Source organism: Ahaetulla prasina, chromosome 2 (genome assembly GCF_028640845.1).
Source record: "Ahaetulla prasina isolate Xishuangbanna chromosome 2, ASM2864084v1, whole genome shotgun sequence".
Lineage (NCBI taxonomy): Eukaryota > Metazoa > Chordata > Lepidosauria > Squamata > Colubridae > Ahaetulla > Ahaetulla prasina.
Genome location: NC_080540.1, coordinates 201,758,078 through 201,770,034, shown reverse-complemented (window position 1 = coordinate 201,770,034; position 11,957 = coordinate 201,758,078). Strand labels below are relative to the sequence as shown.

The window sequence follows — 11,957 nt, the reverse complement described above, 5'->3', positions numbered from 1 at the left end:
ACAGTCAATGACATTATCTAACCATTCTTGTCAACACAAATGCTTTTTTCCCCTTCTAACTAAATTTGCAACTGTAGCTTTAGGACAGATCATTAAATTATTTTAATAAACATAAAAGTTACAAGTTTTTCTATGGACAGCTTGCATAGCACGTGTAGGCAAGATGAGAAATATCCCAAATCTTCCATATCAGAGAAGGGGAAGACTCACATATTGAATTAATTGGGATAATTTTACTTAATGTCCAGCCTGTTGCATACTCATGGAATTGTTAATTATTTAATGGTAAAGATTCCCCTCGCACATATGTGCTAGTCGTTCCAGACTCTAGGAGGTGGGGCTCATCTCCATTTCAAAGCTGAAGAGCCAGCGCTGTCCAAAGATGTCTCTGTGGTCATGTGGCCGGCGTGACTAAATGCCAAAGGCACACGGAAGGCTGTTACCTTCCCGCCAAAGGTTTTTTTCTACTTGCATTTTTTTACGTGCTTTCGAACTGCCAGGTTGGCAGAAGCTGGGACAAGTAACGGGAGCTCACCTTGTTACGTGGCACTAGGGATTTGAACCGCTGAACTGCCGACCTTTCGATTGACAAGCTCAGTGTGTCTTACCACTGAGCCACCGCGTCCCTGCTAACTATTTAATGACTCTTCCCTAAATATATAACTTGCTCTCCAATGAAAAACACTGGGCTTGTACTCAAATATGAGGATGTGAAGCGGGTGATTTGGCGTATTTAACCAGTGATGACTGTTTCAGATATGCAAACTATTATTTTGTATTCATCAAATGAAGCCATTCTGAAGCTGCCTGAGAAGCAATCGAAAGGACTGCACTCCTACGAAGAAACAACTTGTGGTTGTTTGTGGTTGTACAGAAACCTCCACTTCCCTGTTTAACACTTCCTTGAACATTTCATGCTTGCAATGATGCTGATGTCTAAAATATAAGACAAAATATATGTATTTGTCATTGCAGGAACATGTCGAAGCTTTGTGTATAACAAGCATGCCTGAAGTAGAATTAGATGATATAACTTCCACAATTAAAACATGCCCAGGCCATGCAAATCCCCACTTACTCCCATATAGGCATATATGAAACTTTGTTTTTATCGAAAATCTTTATTTAAGCAAAATTTACATTTAGTATCAAAGCTGAACATTTGAATTCCTACAATCAAAATGAAAGACCTTTTTGCCAATGAAGGCAAAGGTTATTTCTGAACTTTCAAACCTTGCATGCTTGAGCAGGTGTAAAAAAATTTTTTTAGCACCATCATTTTTTTTCTCTTAACATTTTCAAATCTAATTTTTTTAAAAAATCTATTGGACTCTGATGCCTTTATTTTTGTTCTCTTTTGTTCCCCACCATGAGAAAATTAGTAATTTTTTCTCATTTTTTTTTTTAAGAATTGGGAATCTTTACAAACCCATTTGGCAGTGGGTCACTTAGGAAAACCTAGTAGGCTTGTACTTGGGATGATATTTGAATTGAGATTGCCCAATTCAAACTTCTCACCTTGTTTGTCTCAACACAGTGCTTACTCGTAGTTTTAGCCCTAGTTGAAGATCCCTAAACTATAAAGCTGACAGTGCCGAGTATAATTCAAGGACATTCATAGGTGTGGTCAAAAACCCAAGACTGCAGCCATTACTATGCCAGGTCATGGTCAAAAAGATCAAGATAATGATGATTACAGTGCAGTCAAAGCTCTGCAATGTACGTGCAATGTACATACAATGTACGTACTTCAATCGCACTATTGTAGTCACCATCTTGACTTTTTTGAACATACCTTACTTATTGGAATGGCATGCATTTTCTAGGAAGGCATCCTTAAATATTCTGACAGGAAAATTGGAATATGTTACCTCGCCCATCTCTAAGTAAACTCTTTTTCAGGTAAATAAATATTTATTGAAAATACAATCCCTGTGCTAAATTTATCCTTGTTTAAAACAAGCTTCACAGGGATGTTTCTTCTTATACAAGTATTCAAGCTGAGCTGTTCTTGGTTCTGCTGCCTTCCACTCTTTGGAAGGAGGCTTCCTTCTACTTCCTTCCTGATGCTGTAAAAAAATAGAGAGGGTGTGATGTGTTTGAATGATGCCAAGTTTGAAGAAAAGAATGAGATGGATTGAGGCAGAGGAAGCTTCCTTATTCCAAGGCTTGGGTAGAAGCTCAAGAAGGGGATCTGTCAGGGTTCCAAATAAATCCCCAATGAAATCAAACTCCGAGGCTTGAATTTCCTCAAAGCTAACTTTTATTAGAGATGTCATATTGGAACATCTGGAAGAACTCAAATCTGAGAGTTTCTGGCTTTTCCTCACCCAAAAGAAAGTTCAAATCCTTGCCTATCACCCACATGTCCATCACACGCACAAATCAGGTACCCTCCGGAGCAGAAGATATCTCCCCAGTCTTCTCAGCACAGCTGCAGGGCAACTCGGTCTTGACTTTCTGGAAAGAGTGTTATTTTGACAACATATCATCTTCACTCCATAGAATCCCCCCTTCCATTTTCCCACAGTAGAATTTGTGGCAGGCCTGAAGGCTCAAAGGTAAAAGATGGCTTTCGGGTCTGACAGGATCTTCTTTGAGCTGAACTGGATTATGGGAATGAGTGCTCATGTTCTCTATGAATCCACCATGACAACGATCTCCAGCCTTTCCGGTTCTGTGAACTGGCAGTGGTGGCGGTAGGGGAAGGGGATGGTTTCTCACACATACTGCTTGAATGATTGCAGCTTCGTGCATTCATCTGATGCTTGCATGGCCCGGTTCCCAACAGGCTTCAGCCCGGCACAGGGCCACAGAACAGAGGTTGGGGATCCCTGGACCATGATATTGTGGCTGGAATTCTAAACGGCACACACTTATGTGGTAGCTTTAAGGAAAGGTTAACAAATCCATCTTGTTTTCATGCATCCCAGATTCTGCAGCTTGAAATTATCATTATTTCACTCCAGGTAATAATTAAATGTTCTTGTTGCCAACTATGGCAGTCTAGGGAAGAAAATGGGAGTTGAGCAGTGCTCTACTTTGTTCTCCTAATTTCTGGGATGTAATTCCAGGGGAGTAGTTAAAAATGACCTGGGAGAGAAGGGTGTCTCCATAATATCAGAGGAAGAAGAACAGAAAACTCAGCCAACAAAAGGAGAAGAATTCTGTTAAGAACAAGAAAACCTTCCTTTTAAGGGTTATGGTTTGCCTGTAATAAAAAACTACCTGCAACTTGCAGTTTTAACCATCCATATATAACTTCTGAGATGCCAACCTATATAACTTCTGATGAACATTTTTGCTTCTTTTTAAGATGGTTCTCTATAGAACATAGGCACAGAAAATGGGCCTGGCCTGTCCCAGTAATCCACAGCACGGATTTTGTAATAGCCCACGAGTGTTGTTCCTGTAAAAAAAAACCCAACAAATAAAAGAAACTGTGAAATTTTACTTCCTTTACGAGTTACTCCTACATTGACTGCTCAGGCTGAAATATTTCTATAAATACAATTGCGACTGATCATTTAATTTTAATCCACATTAAGAATATTCTGTTATAAATGAAATTGCAAATCTTCTTATCTTGGGTTGACAATTCCTGAAATCAATATGTCAATCCACTTATATTTTTCAACACGATTTTCTGCATTAAAATATAATGAAGAAAACTGGTTACCAGTGGAGCAGAATACCGTATATACTCGAATATAAGCCGATCCGAGTATAAGCCGAGGTCCCCAATTTTACCCCAAAAAACTGGGGTAAACTGGGGACTCGAGTATAAGCCGAGGGTGGGAAATGAGGCAGCTACCGGTCGGAAACCTCCTCCTCAGCCGAGAAGGCTGGCGGCTCCCCGCCCGCCTCTCACTGCACCGCAGGGCTTCCCGCACTAATGCAAAAGCCCGCCAAGTTTGCGCCATCCGGTATAATGTGAAAAAGAAGAAAAAAACCTCGAGTATAAGCCGTATACTCGAGTATAAGCGAGGTGGAAATGAGGCAGCTACCGGTCGGAAACCTCCTCCTCAGCCGAGAAGGCTGGCGGCTCCCCCGCCCCGCCCTCTCACTGCACCGGCAGGGCTTCCCCGCACTAATGCAAAAGCCCGCCAAGTTTGCGCCATCCGGTATAATGTGAAAAAAAGAAGAAAAAAAAAACCTCGAGTATAAGCCGTATATACTCGAGTATAAGCCGAGAGGACGTTTTTCAGCACAAAAAACGTGCTGAAAAACTCGGCTTATACTCGAGTATATACGGTACCTGAACGAAAGAGCCATCTGGATTTGCACTCCAATACAACTGAAGAGACTTTCAAAGTGGAGTAGGGAAATTTGTGGGGCTACATTTCCATTGTAGGATCCTTTTTTTCATGAAACAGGCAGGCCCCTTTCATCAAAGATCTAAATGACTTATCAACTGCAGGATATCTGAGATTTGAAAATTATGGGTGGCAAGGACTGCATGCTCCCCTCTTTAAATTCAAGAAACTCTCCTCCAGAAAATACCATGCAGAAATGTTTATTAATTTTCCCTTCAGTTCAAAAATCAATTTAAGATTTGACGTAAAACACTTAAAGAAGATACATACTTTATGCATATGTTCATCATTTTTCTTGAATTTCCCCCTTTAAAAATATTCCCTCCCATTAACTGCCTCTGGAGGCTTCAAAACATTATGGATGGAAATGAAGGTGTCATTACATGTTTCACTAAATAAGGATCTAAGGAATGCTTAGATCAGCAATCCTGAAACAGAATTTTAGGGAAGATCTTAAAGACACTGTTCAAAAAGAAACCTATTTTCCTGATTTAGAAAAAGGCTTAAAATGAAAGCTTTCCTTCCCAAACCAACAAATTTATATTAATGACTATAGTTTTAATATGAAATACAGTGGTCATAATAAATAACATTGTAAATAGTTTTAGTAAGAATTGTAGTTTCCAATCAAATTCCAAAGGCATGCTTGAGGTTTTAAACTGAAATTGCATTTGTTTTACCTTAAAAAATGCAGGAAGTGGGTTGTTTTTTTTTTACCTGGGCTGTAGATTAACATCGTAAATATACTGTCCTTGACACTGATTTGGTGATACTCATTCCCATCGACTGAAAACATCACTTCAAATTTTTTCAAACATCTGTGTGAAAATACACATGCATATTTATCACAAGGGTTACGGGGTTATTTTTATTTTTTCTGCAGTTTCTAGAAAAAGACTGTAAAGCAATGATGGCTAACCTTTTCTGGACCGAGTGCCCAAAGTGCGCATGCGTGGGCATGAATCTGCGTGTATGCGCCCCAAACCCCAAAATGCAATGCACACACAGCCCCCTGCATGCACCCCATCCCCCCACATGTGCGTGAGGGCCCTTGCATGCACCCCACTCATCCCCACTGTGCATGTGCGCGTGGCCCCATGCACATGTCCCGTCCCCAGCGCATGCACGTCAGAGACCCGAAGACCAGCTGGCCGGCGGGAGGCACGCGCATATGTGCGGCAGAGCTGAACTGGGCCGACGGCTCGCATGCCCACAGAGAGGGTGCTGCATGCCACCTCTGGTACACATGCCATAGGTTTGCCAATTTGAAAGTGTTTTCTCAAACACCTTTTTTTAAAAAAGCAACAAGGGGAGAACCCAGAGCCTATGTCTCTGCATAGTACAGTACCAATTGCAAAATCATTTTTTTTTTAAAAAAAATATTTATTTTCATGAATTGGACAAAGAGCTGCCTTTGAGATGGATAAAAACATGTTAGATATTAAAGCCGCCATTATTACTACTACAGTTGTGTCAGGAGCATCGAAGTGTTTCTAGGTTGAAAGGATTGAATGGTGATATCACTGTTGCTCAGGAGACACCTATTTGGGTGCTCCTTTCATATCCCTGTTAACTTGGCCACCAAAGTGGTACCCATTGATCTACTTGTGGTTGCCTGCTTTCAAACTGCTGGGTTGGCAGGAGCTGGAAGGTGTGATGGAGCTCATCCCATCCCGCAGCAGCAACTGGGTCTTGAACACGAGCCCACCAATTGTCAGCCCAGTGTCTTAACCTTGTGAGCTACCGCTCTCCTATTAAAGCTACTGATCAATTCTGCTGGTAAATGGGGGAAGATTAAATTATCCCAAAGACATTTCTTTAGTATAGTGGGTTGGCTGGGGAATTCCGGGAGTTGAAGTCCACACACCTTAAAGTTGTCAAAGTTGGGAAATATGGGTAGTCCTTGACTTACAACCACAATTGAGCCCAATTTTTTTGTTATTAGGTGAGGCAATGGTTAAATGAGTTGAGCCTCATTTCATGACCTTTATTTTCCCACAGTTGTTAAGCGAATCACTACAACTGTTAAGTGATTCATGCGGTTGTTAAGCAAATCTGGCTTCTGTTGTTGACTTTATTTGTCAGAAGATGTCTGGAAAGGTTACAAATGGTAATCACATGACTCTGGGACAATATAGCCGTCATAAGTACGTGACAGTTGCCAAGTGCCCAAATTTTGATCACATGACCATAGGATGCTGCAATAGCCACAAGTCTAAAAACAGGTCATTTTTCAGTCACATTTTTCAGTGCTATTGTAACTTCGAATGGTCACTAAATGGATGGTTGTAAGACAAGGACTTCTTATGAGAGTTTCTATTCTTATCCTTTTTTAAAAAATTCTATGCCTCTTTTTATACAACCAAGGATTATATTAGGTTCTTTGGCAGCAGCCAAAAAAGCTAATACAATCCTTGGTTGTATAAACAGAAGCATAGAATCATAATCACATAAAGTATTATTACTGCGATATAAAGCCTTAGTAAGGCCACACCTGGAATACTGCATCCAGTTTTGGTCACCACATTAGAAAAAAGATGTTGAGACTTTAGACAAAAATGCAAAGAAGAGCAACTAAGATGATTAAAGGTCTGGAGACTAAAACATATGAAGGACCCAGGATTTGGTTTTGGCTAGTCTACAGAAAAGAAGGACTAAGATGAATATGATAGCAGTATTCTAGTATTTGAGAGGCTGCCACCAAACAAGAGGGGGTCAATTTGTTTTCCAAAGCACCAGAGGGCCGGACAAGAAACAATGGACGGAAACTAATCAAGGAGAGAAGCAACCTGGAATTAAGGAGAAACTTCCTAACAGTGAGGACAATTAACCAGTGGAACAGCTTCCCTTCAGAAGTTGTGGGTGCTTCATCACTGGAGGTTTTAAAGCAGTGGTAGTCAACCTGGTCCCTACTGCTCACTAGTGGGCATTCCAGCTTTCATGGTGAGCGGTGGGGTTTTGTCCGATACTGAAGCACTTTCCTTTTTTTAAATTGAATTGACTTTTTTTAAAAAAATCATAGCATTATTTAAAAACATTTTCATTAGGTATTCGTAAAATTTCCCGTGACAATTTAAATTTTTGAAAATATACTATTTGTATCGCCCGTGCATAAGTTTAGTTCACGTTACCTAAGTGAAACTAAATGGCGCTATAGTGCGACCGCAAACAAAAGAGCCTCGTCCCAGAATAGCTCGCGCATCTCCCCCCACACCACCCAGCTGTAACAGACAAGCAGAGTTGGTAGCCGGCGCCCCCTCCCAAACCCAATCCACGATGCGTGAGAGGCATGCGCAGACGATGATACACGGCGCATTACTGTGGAACTGGTGGGCGGTTAGAAAATTTTACTACTAACAGAGACACAAAAGTGGGCGGTGGGTATAAAAAGGTTGACTACCCCTGTTTTAAAGGATTGACTGGACAGTCACTTGTCTGAAATGATATATAGGATCTACTGCTTGAACAGGGGGTTGGACTAGAAGACCTCCAAGGTCCCTTCCAGCTATGTTCTGATTTTTTTCACTTGTGAAAGATGGCTTTAGCTCTAATAAAAAGGATTATTGGGGAAAATATGATAGAGGCACAGATTTCAAGTCTTTCCTGCAAATGTCCCAAACAGCACACGCCATTTCTTACATTATACGATTCAAACTTCTTTAGTGCTACAGATGCAAGTCAAGGTGAGCTGAGAAGTATTCATCAGCCCCTGGTTTCTGTAGCCTTATCTAACTATACTGGAGGTTAGAAATATGATGGGGAAGAATTTTTCCAGCTAGTTGCTTGCTAACGAAGAAACCATTACAGTGTGCAAAATTAAAAATTGCTGTTACATTAATAGTATTTTGTCTGAAAAATGAATGAAAGGAAAATGATGGATTTCTTGAAAATGACCTACTTTGAATTCACACAGCTGTCATCCCACGTTATCAGAACTTGTCCTTTCATGAGACCAATGAAACGAACACCATTCACCTGCCAAGACAGAATCGCTTGGACTAAATACTGCCATGCATGGAAAATATGAGCTGAGATTCAGTTCAGGTGCGGGTTGATTCATTTCAAATTCAGGAGAAACGAAAGCACATCAGTTCATACAAACAACAAAGCCTTGAATGATGGCTGAGTAACCAGGAAAACTAACCAGGCTTTGGATTTTACTAGAATATTTTCAAAGGCGCATTTAGAGTTGATTAAGTGGAATGTTAGACTTACTGTGTTCACTCACCATGAATTTAATTTATGTGCAATAAAAGAGTAAAGCTTTGGAATATCATCTCACATCCTTGGAGAATGCAAGCTGTTTCTTGATGCTGTCTCCTTTACAACTCTTCCCAACACCTTTTAAGGAATTTGAGTTGACAAATAATACAGCAGCTTGCACAACACTATAGTGAGGAATGCTCTTGCAACTGCTACTCACATGCCTTTGCAACCCCTTCTACCGCTGCAAATTCCCAACACTGCAAGCAGAATCAAAGTGAGCACAAATATGTGCTGCCTGGTGATTGTGAATCCCGGTTGCATTTTTCCAATCTCAAGACTGGGCAGAGAGTTAATCCTTTGTAGGACAAGACATTGTGCGTACTAGATGACCGTCTTTTGCTATAAGGGGCTCTTTGCTGCATTAAGGAAAAGATCTTAGGATATTTTTTGTCAAATTCTTGAATTTTTGTAAGTGCATGGGGCAAAAGCTCATCCTGTAAGAAAAACCCAACACAGCCTTATACATTGTTCACATCTAAGGTAGAAGTAAAACAAACAAACATCAAAACTAAAACCATCCTGCTATCTTTGCTTCTTATACAGGTTGGTAGGCTTTGCTTAGAGCTCATGAAAACAGAAAATGGGAGAAGATTGGCCAAATGGTCCAGAATAATAAAATCTAACGTATTTTTCAGAGTATAAAACGCACCAGAGTATAAGTATAACACCTTCGTTTTGGGGGAGGAAAATAAGAAAAAAGCTGATTGGCAGGTGGATTGGCCTCCCCGAATACCCCCAATCAGTTGTTCCCAGAGGTGAATTTTAGCAACAGGTTCCTTGGTTGTGAGTTCTGTGCCTTGCTTTTTTTTGCTTTTTTTTCTGCCTCTGAAACTTCTGAAACAGCTTCATAAAAAAAGCCTCTGAAGCTCTATTTGGAGGCTTTTTTTCTGAAGCTCTGTTTGGGGGCTTCTTTTCTGAAGCTTCGTTTCTGATGCTTTTTTTCAGCCTCTTAAACCTCAGTTTGAGAAGCTGGGTGGGGCTACATCTGGAGTATAAGACGCGCCCAGATTTTCACCCTCTTTTTTGGGGAAAAAAGGTGCATCTTATACTTTGAAAAATACGGTACTTTGGTGGATTTGTCACTTCAAAAATATAACCTTAAGATATGTTGATTCTGATTTGCTTACTTCCAGATAAGTGTATATACGATGGGGCCTTGATAGAAAAATAAAAAAATCAGGAGCAATACGCAGAGCAGGCTGCTCTTTTTTCATAAAGTTAGAGCACAAGAATCTCAGAATAAACAAAGTGGAGCACCCACCTACCCATTTGGAAGGATTCAACTCATGATGTAAAGTTCATGTCAACTTCCCTTTCTTTCAACTCCAGCAAACTAGCTGTAAGAGTGAGGAAGAGGCAGATTTTTCTTTTCAAGTGAAAAAAATGGTGGCGCAGTGGTTAGAATGCAGTATTTCAGGCAAACTCTGCCCACAGCCTGGAGTTCAATCCTGATGGGGTTCAAGGTTGTCACAACCTTCCATCCTTCTGAAATCGGTAAAAGGAGGACCCAGACTGCTGGGGGCAATATGTTGACATTTGTAAACAGGCCAAAGATTGCTGTATAGCATTATGGGGCAGTATATAAATCTAAGTGTTACTACTATTGCTATCTTGGGGAATGCAGCTTTTTCAGTACAAACCTGACACCCTTATTCTCTGAGACCTGCTTGTCTTCTAGACCTACAAAAGTCTATCCTGTTTTAGGAGTAACCAGATATCCCTAAGACCATGATGGCGAACCTATGGCATGCGTGCTGGAAGTGACACGCAAAGCCATCTCTCCGTGCACGCGAGCCGTTCCCCGTTGCTCTTCCAGGTTCTAGCGCACTGGCCAGCTGGTCTTCATGCGTGTGGGAGCAACGGAAACTGGAAGAGCAGCCGTCCGGTGTACATGCGTGTGCCAGGAAAATGATCTTCCGGTTTCTGCCGTGTGCATGCACACCGACCACCTGGTCTTCCAGTTTCTGGCGCGGATGTGTGCGCGAAGACCAGATGGCGCTCCTGTTTCAGCACTCAGTGCTAAAAAGGTTCGCCAACACTGCCCTAAGACCAGGGGTGAAATCCAGCAGGTTCTGACAGGTTCTGGAGAACCGGCGGCAGAAATTTTAGCAATTCGGAGAACCAGCAAATACCACCTCTGGCTGGCCCCAGAGTAGAGTGGGAATGGAGATTTTATAATATCCTTCCCCCAAGAGTGGGGAGGGAATGGGGATTTTGCAATATCCTTCCCCGTGGGGTGAGAATGGAGATTTTGCAATAGCCTTCCCCTAAGAGTGGGGAGGGAATGGGGATTTTACGGTATCCTTTCCTTGGAGTGGGGTGGGAATGGAGATTTTGCAGTATCCTTTTCCTGCCACGCCCTCCAAGCCATGCCCACAGAACCGGTAGTAAAAAAAAAATGGATTTCACCGCTGCCTAAGACATATATTTATTACCTCCATGATAGTTATTTCTTGGAGCAAGGACTGAAAACCTCTAATCCCTCATTCATTGTTGGACTATAACAGCAAGCACTGCCAGAGGCAAGAGAACCAGAGACCTGTAGTTCAACAGCCAGATGGGCCAAAGTTCTTCACAGATGCTTTATAGGCCAGGCTTTCCCTCTGGCTGGAAAGCTGCCTCTTTTCTTTCTAACCTTGATCGTTTTTACAGGTTCTGCACAAGGGTATGTTTTGCCAGGGAGAAAAAGCGGCATCTGGTGCACAGCAGTGTAAAAACCTTCTTTGGATCAAATAGTGCTGATAAAGGATAATAAAAGAACTGTGGGAGTCATTGAAAGAACGCCAAGAATCCTCCAGCCTCTCCCAACTCTGGAGTGAAGTCAGGCTAAGAGACAAAGTCATTTAGTTTCCACCTTACTAAACTTTCGGTGTTTGCAAGCAAGTGGCATAAGAGAACACCCACCTGGTTGGGAGCAGAGAGGGGCTTTGCACAAATATGGAGGAGGAAAACAGCTGGAATTGGAAGTTCTTGCTTCAGCACTAAATGGTCTTTTGCAGGTACTGGAAATGGTCCTTTCACCACAGGATCCTAAGAAATAGATTTAAAATCAATTTTTAAAAAGGGCTGGGATGCTGGAGAACATTCTCTAGAACAGGGGTCTCCAACCTTGGTCCCTTTAAGACTTGTGGACTTCAACTTACAGAGTCCCTCAGCCAGCAAAGCTGGCTGAGGAACTCTGGGAGTTGAAGTCCACAGGTCTTAAAGAGATCAAGGTTGGAGACCCCTGCTCTAGAACCACAACGACACATATGAGTTGCGCTACTATAGTTAAGCAAGTTGAAAGTTATCAGTAGAAGGCCATCATCTAAAGCAGGGGGTATCCAAACCTGGCACGTTTAAGACTCATGGACTTCCAATTCTCAGCTATGCTGG

General features: G+C 41.6%; 1 protein-coding gene across 2 annotated transcripts in view; it reads right to left on the bottom strand.

The window, feature by feature from the left end:
- Window positions 1-1,155: 1,155 nt before the first annotated feature.
- Window positions 1,156-11,957, bottom strand: part of IDUA (alpha-L-iduronidase) — a 65,132-nt gene continuing 54,330 nt past the window's right edge. Inside the window, exons 11-15 of one of the 2 annotated variants that reach the window (XR_009153491.1) lie at window positions 11,487-11,612; window positions 8,215-8,291; window positions 5,034-5,134; window positions 3,229-3,409; window positions 1,156-2,069 (exon numbers count right to left, since the gene is read on the bottom strand). Coding sequence is in view for 1 of the 2 variants with exons in the window: in XM_058169475.1 (XP_058025458.1) it covers window positions 3,312-3,409; window positions 5,034-5,134; window positions 8,215-8,291; window positions 11,487-11,612 (402 nt within the window). In the remaining variant the exon portion in view is untranslated. The remainder of the gene's footprint in view (window positions 2,070-3,228; window positions 3,410-5,033; window positions 5,135-8,214; window positions 8,292-11,486; window positions 11,613-11,957) is intronic. The other variant, XM_058169475.1, reaches the window with a different exon arrangement.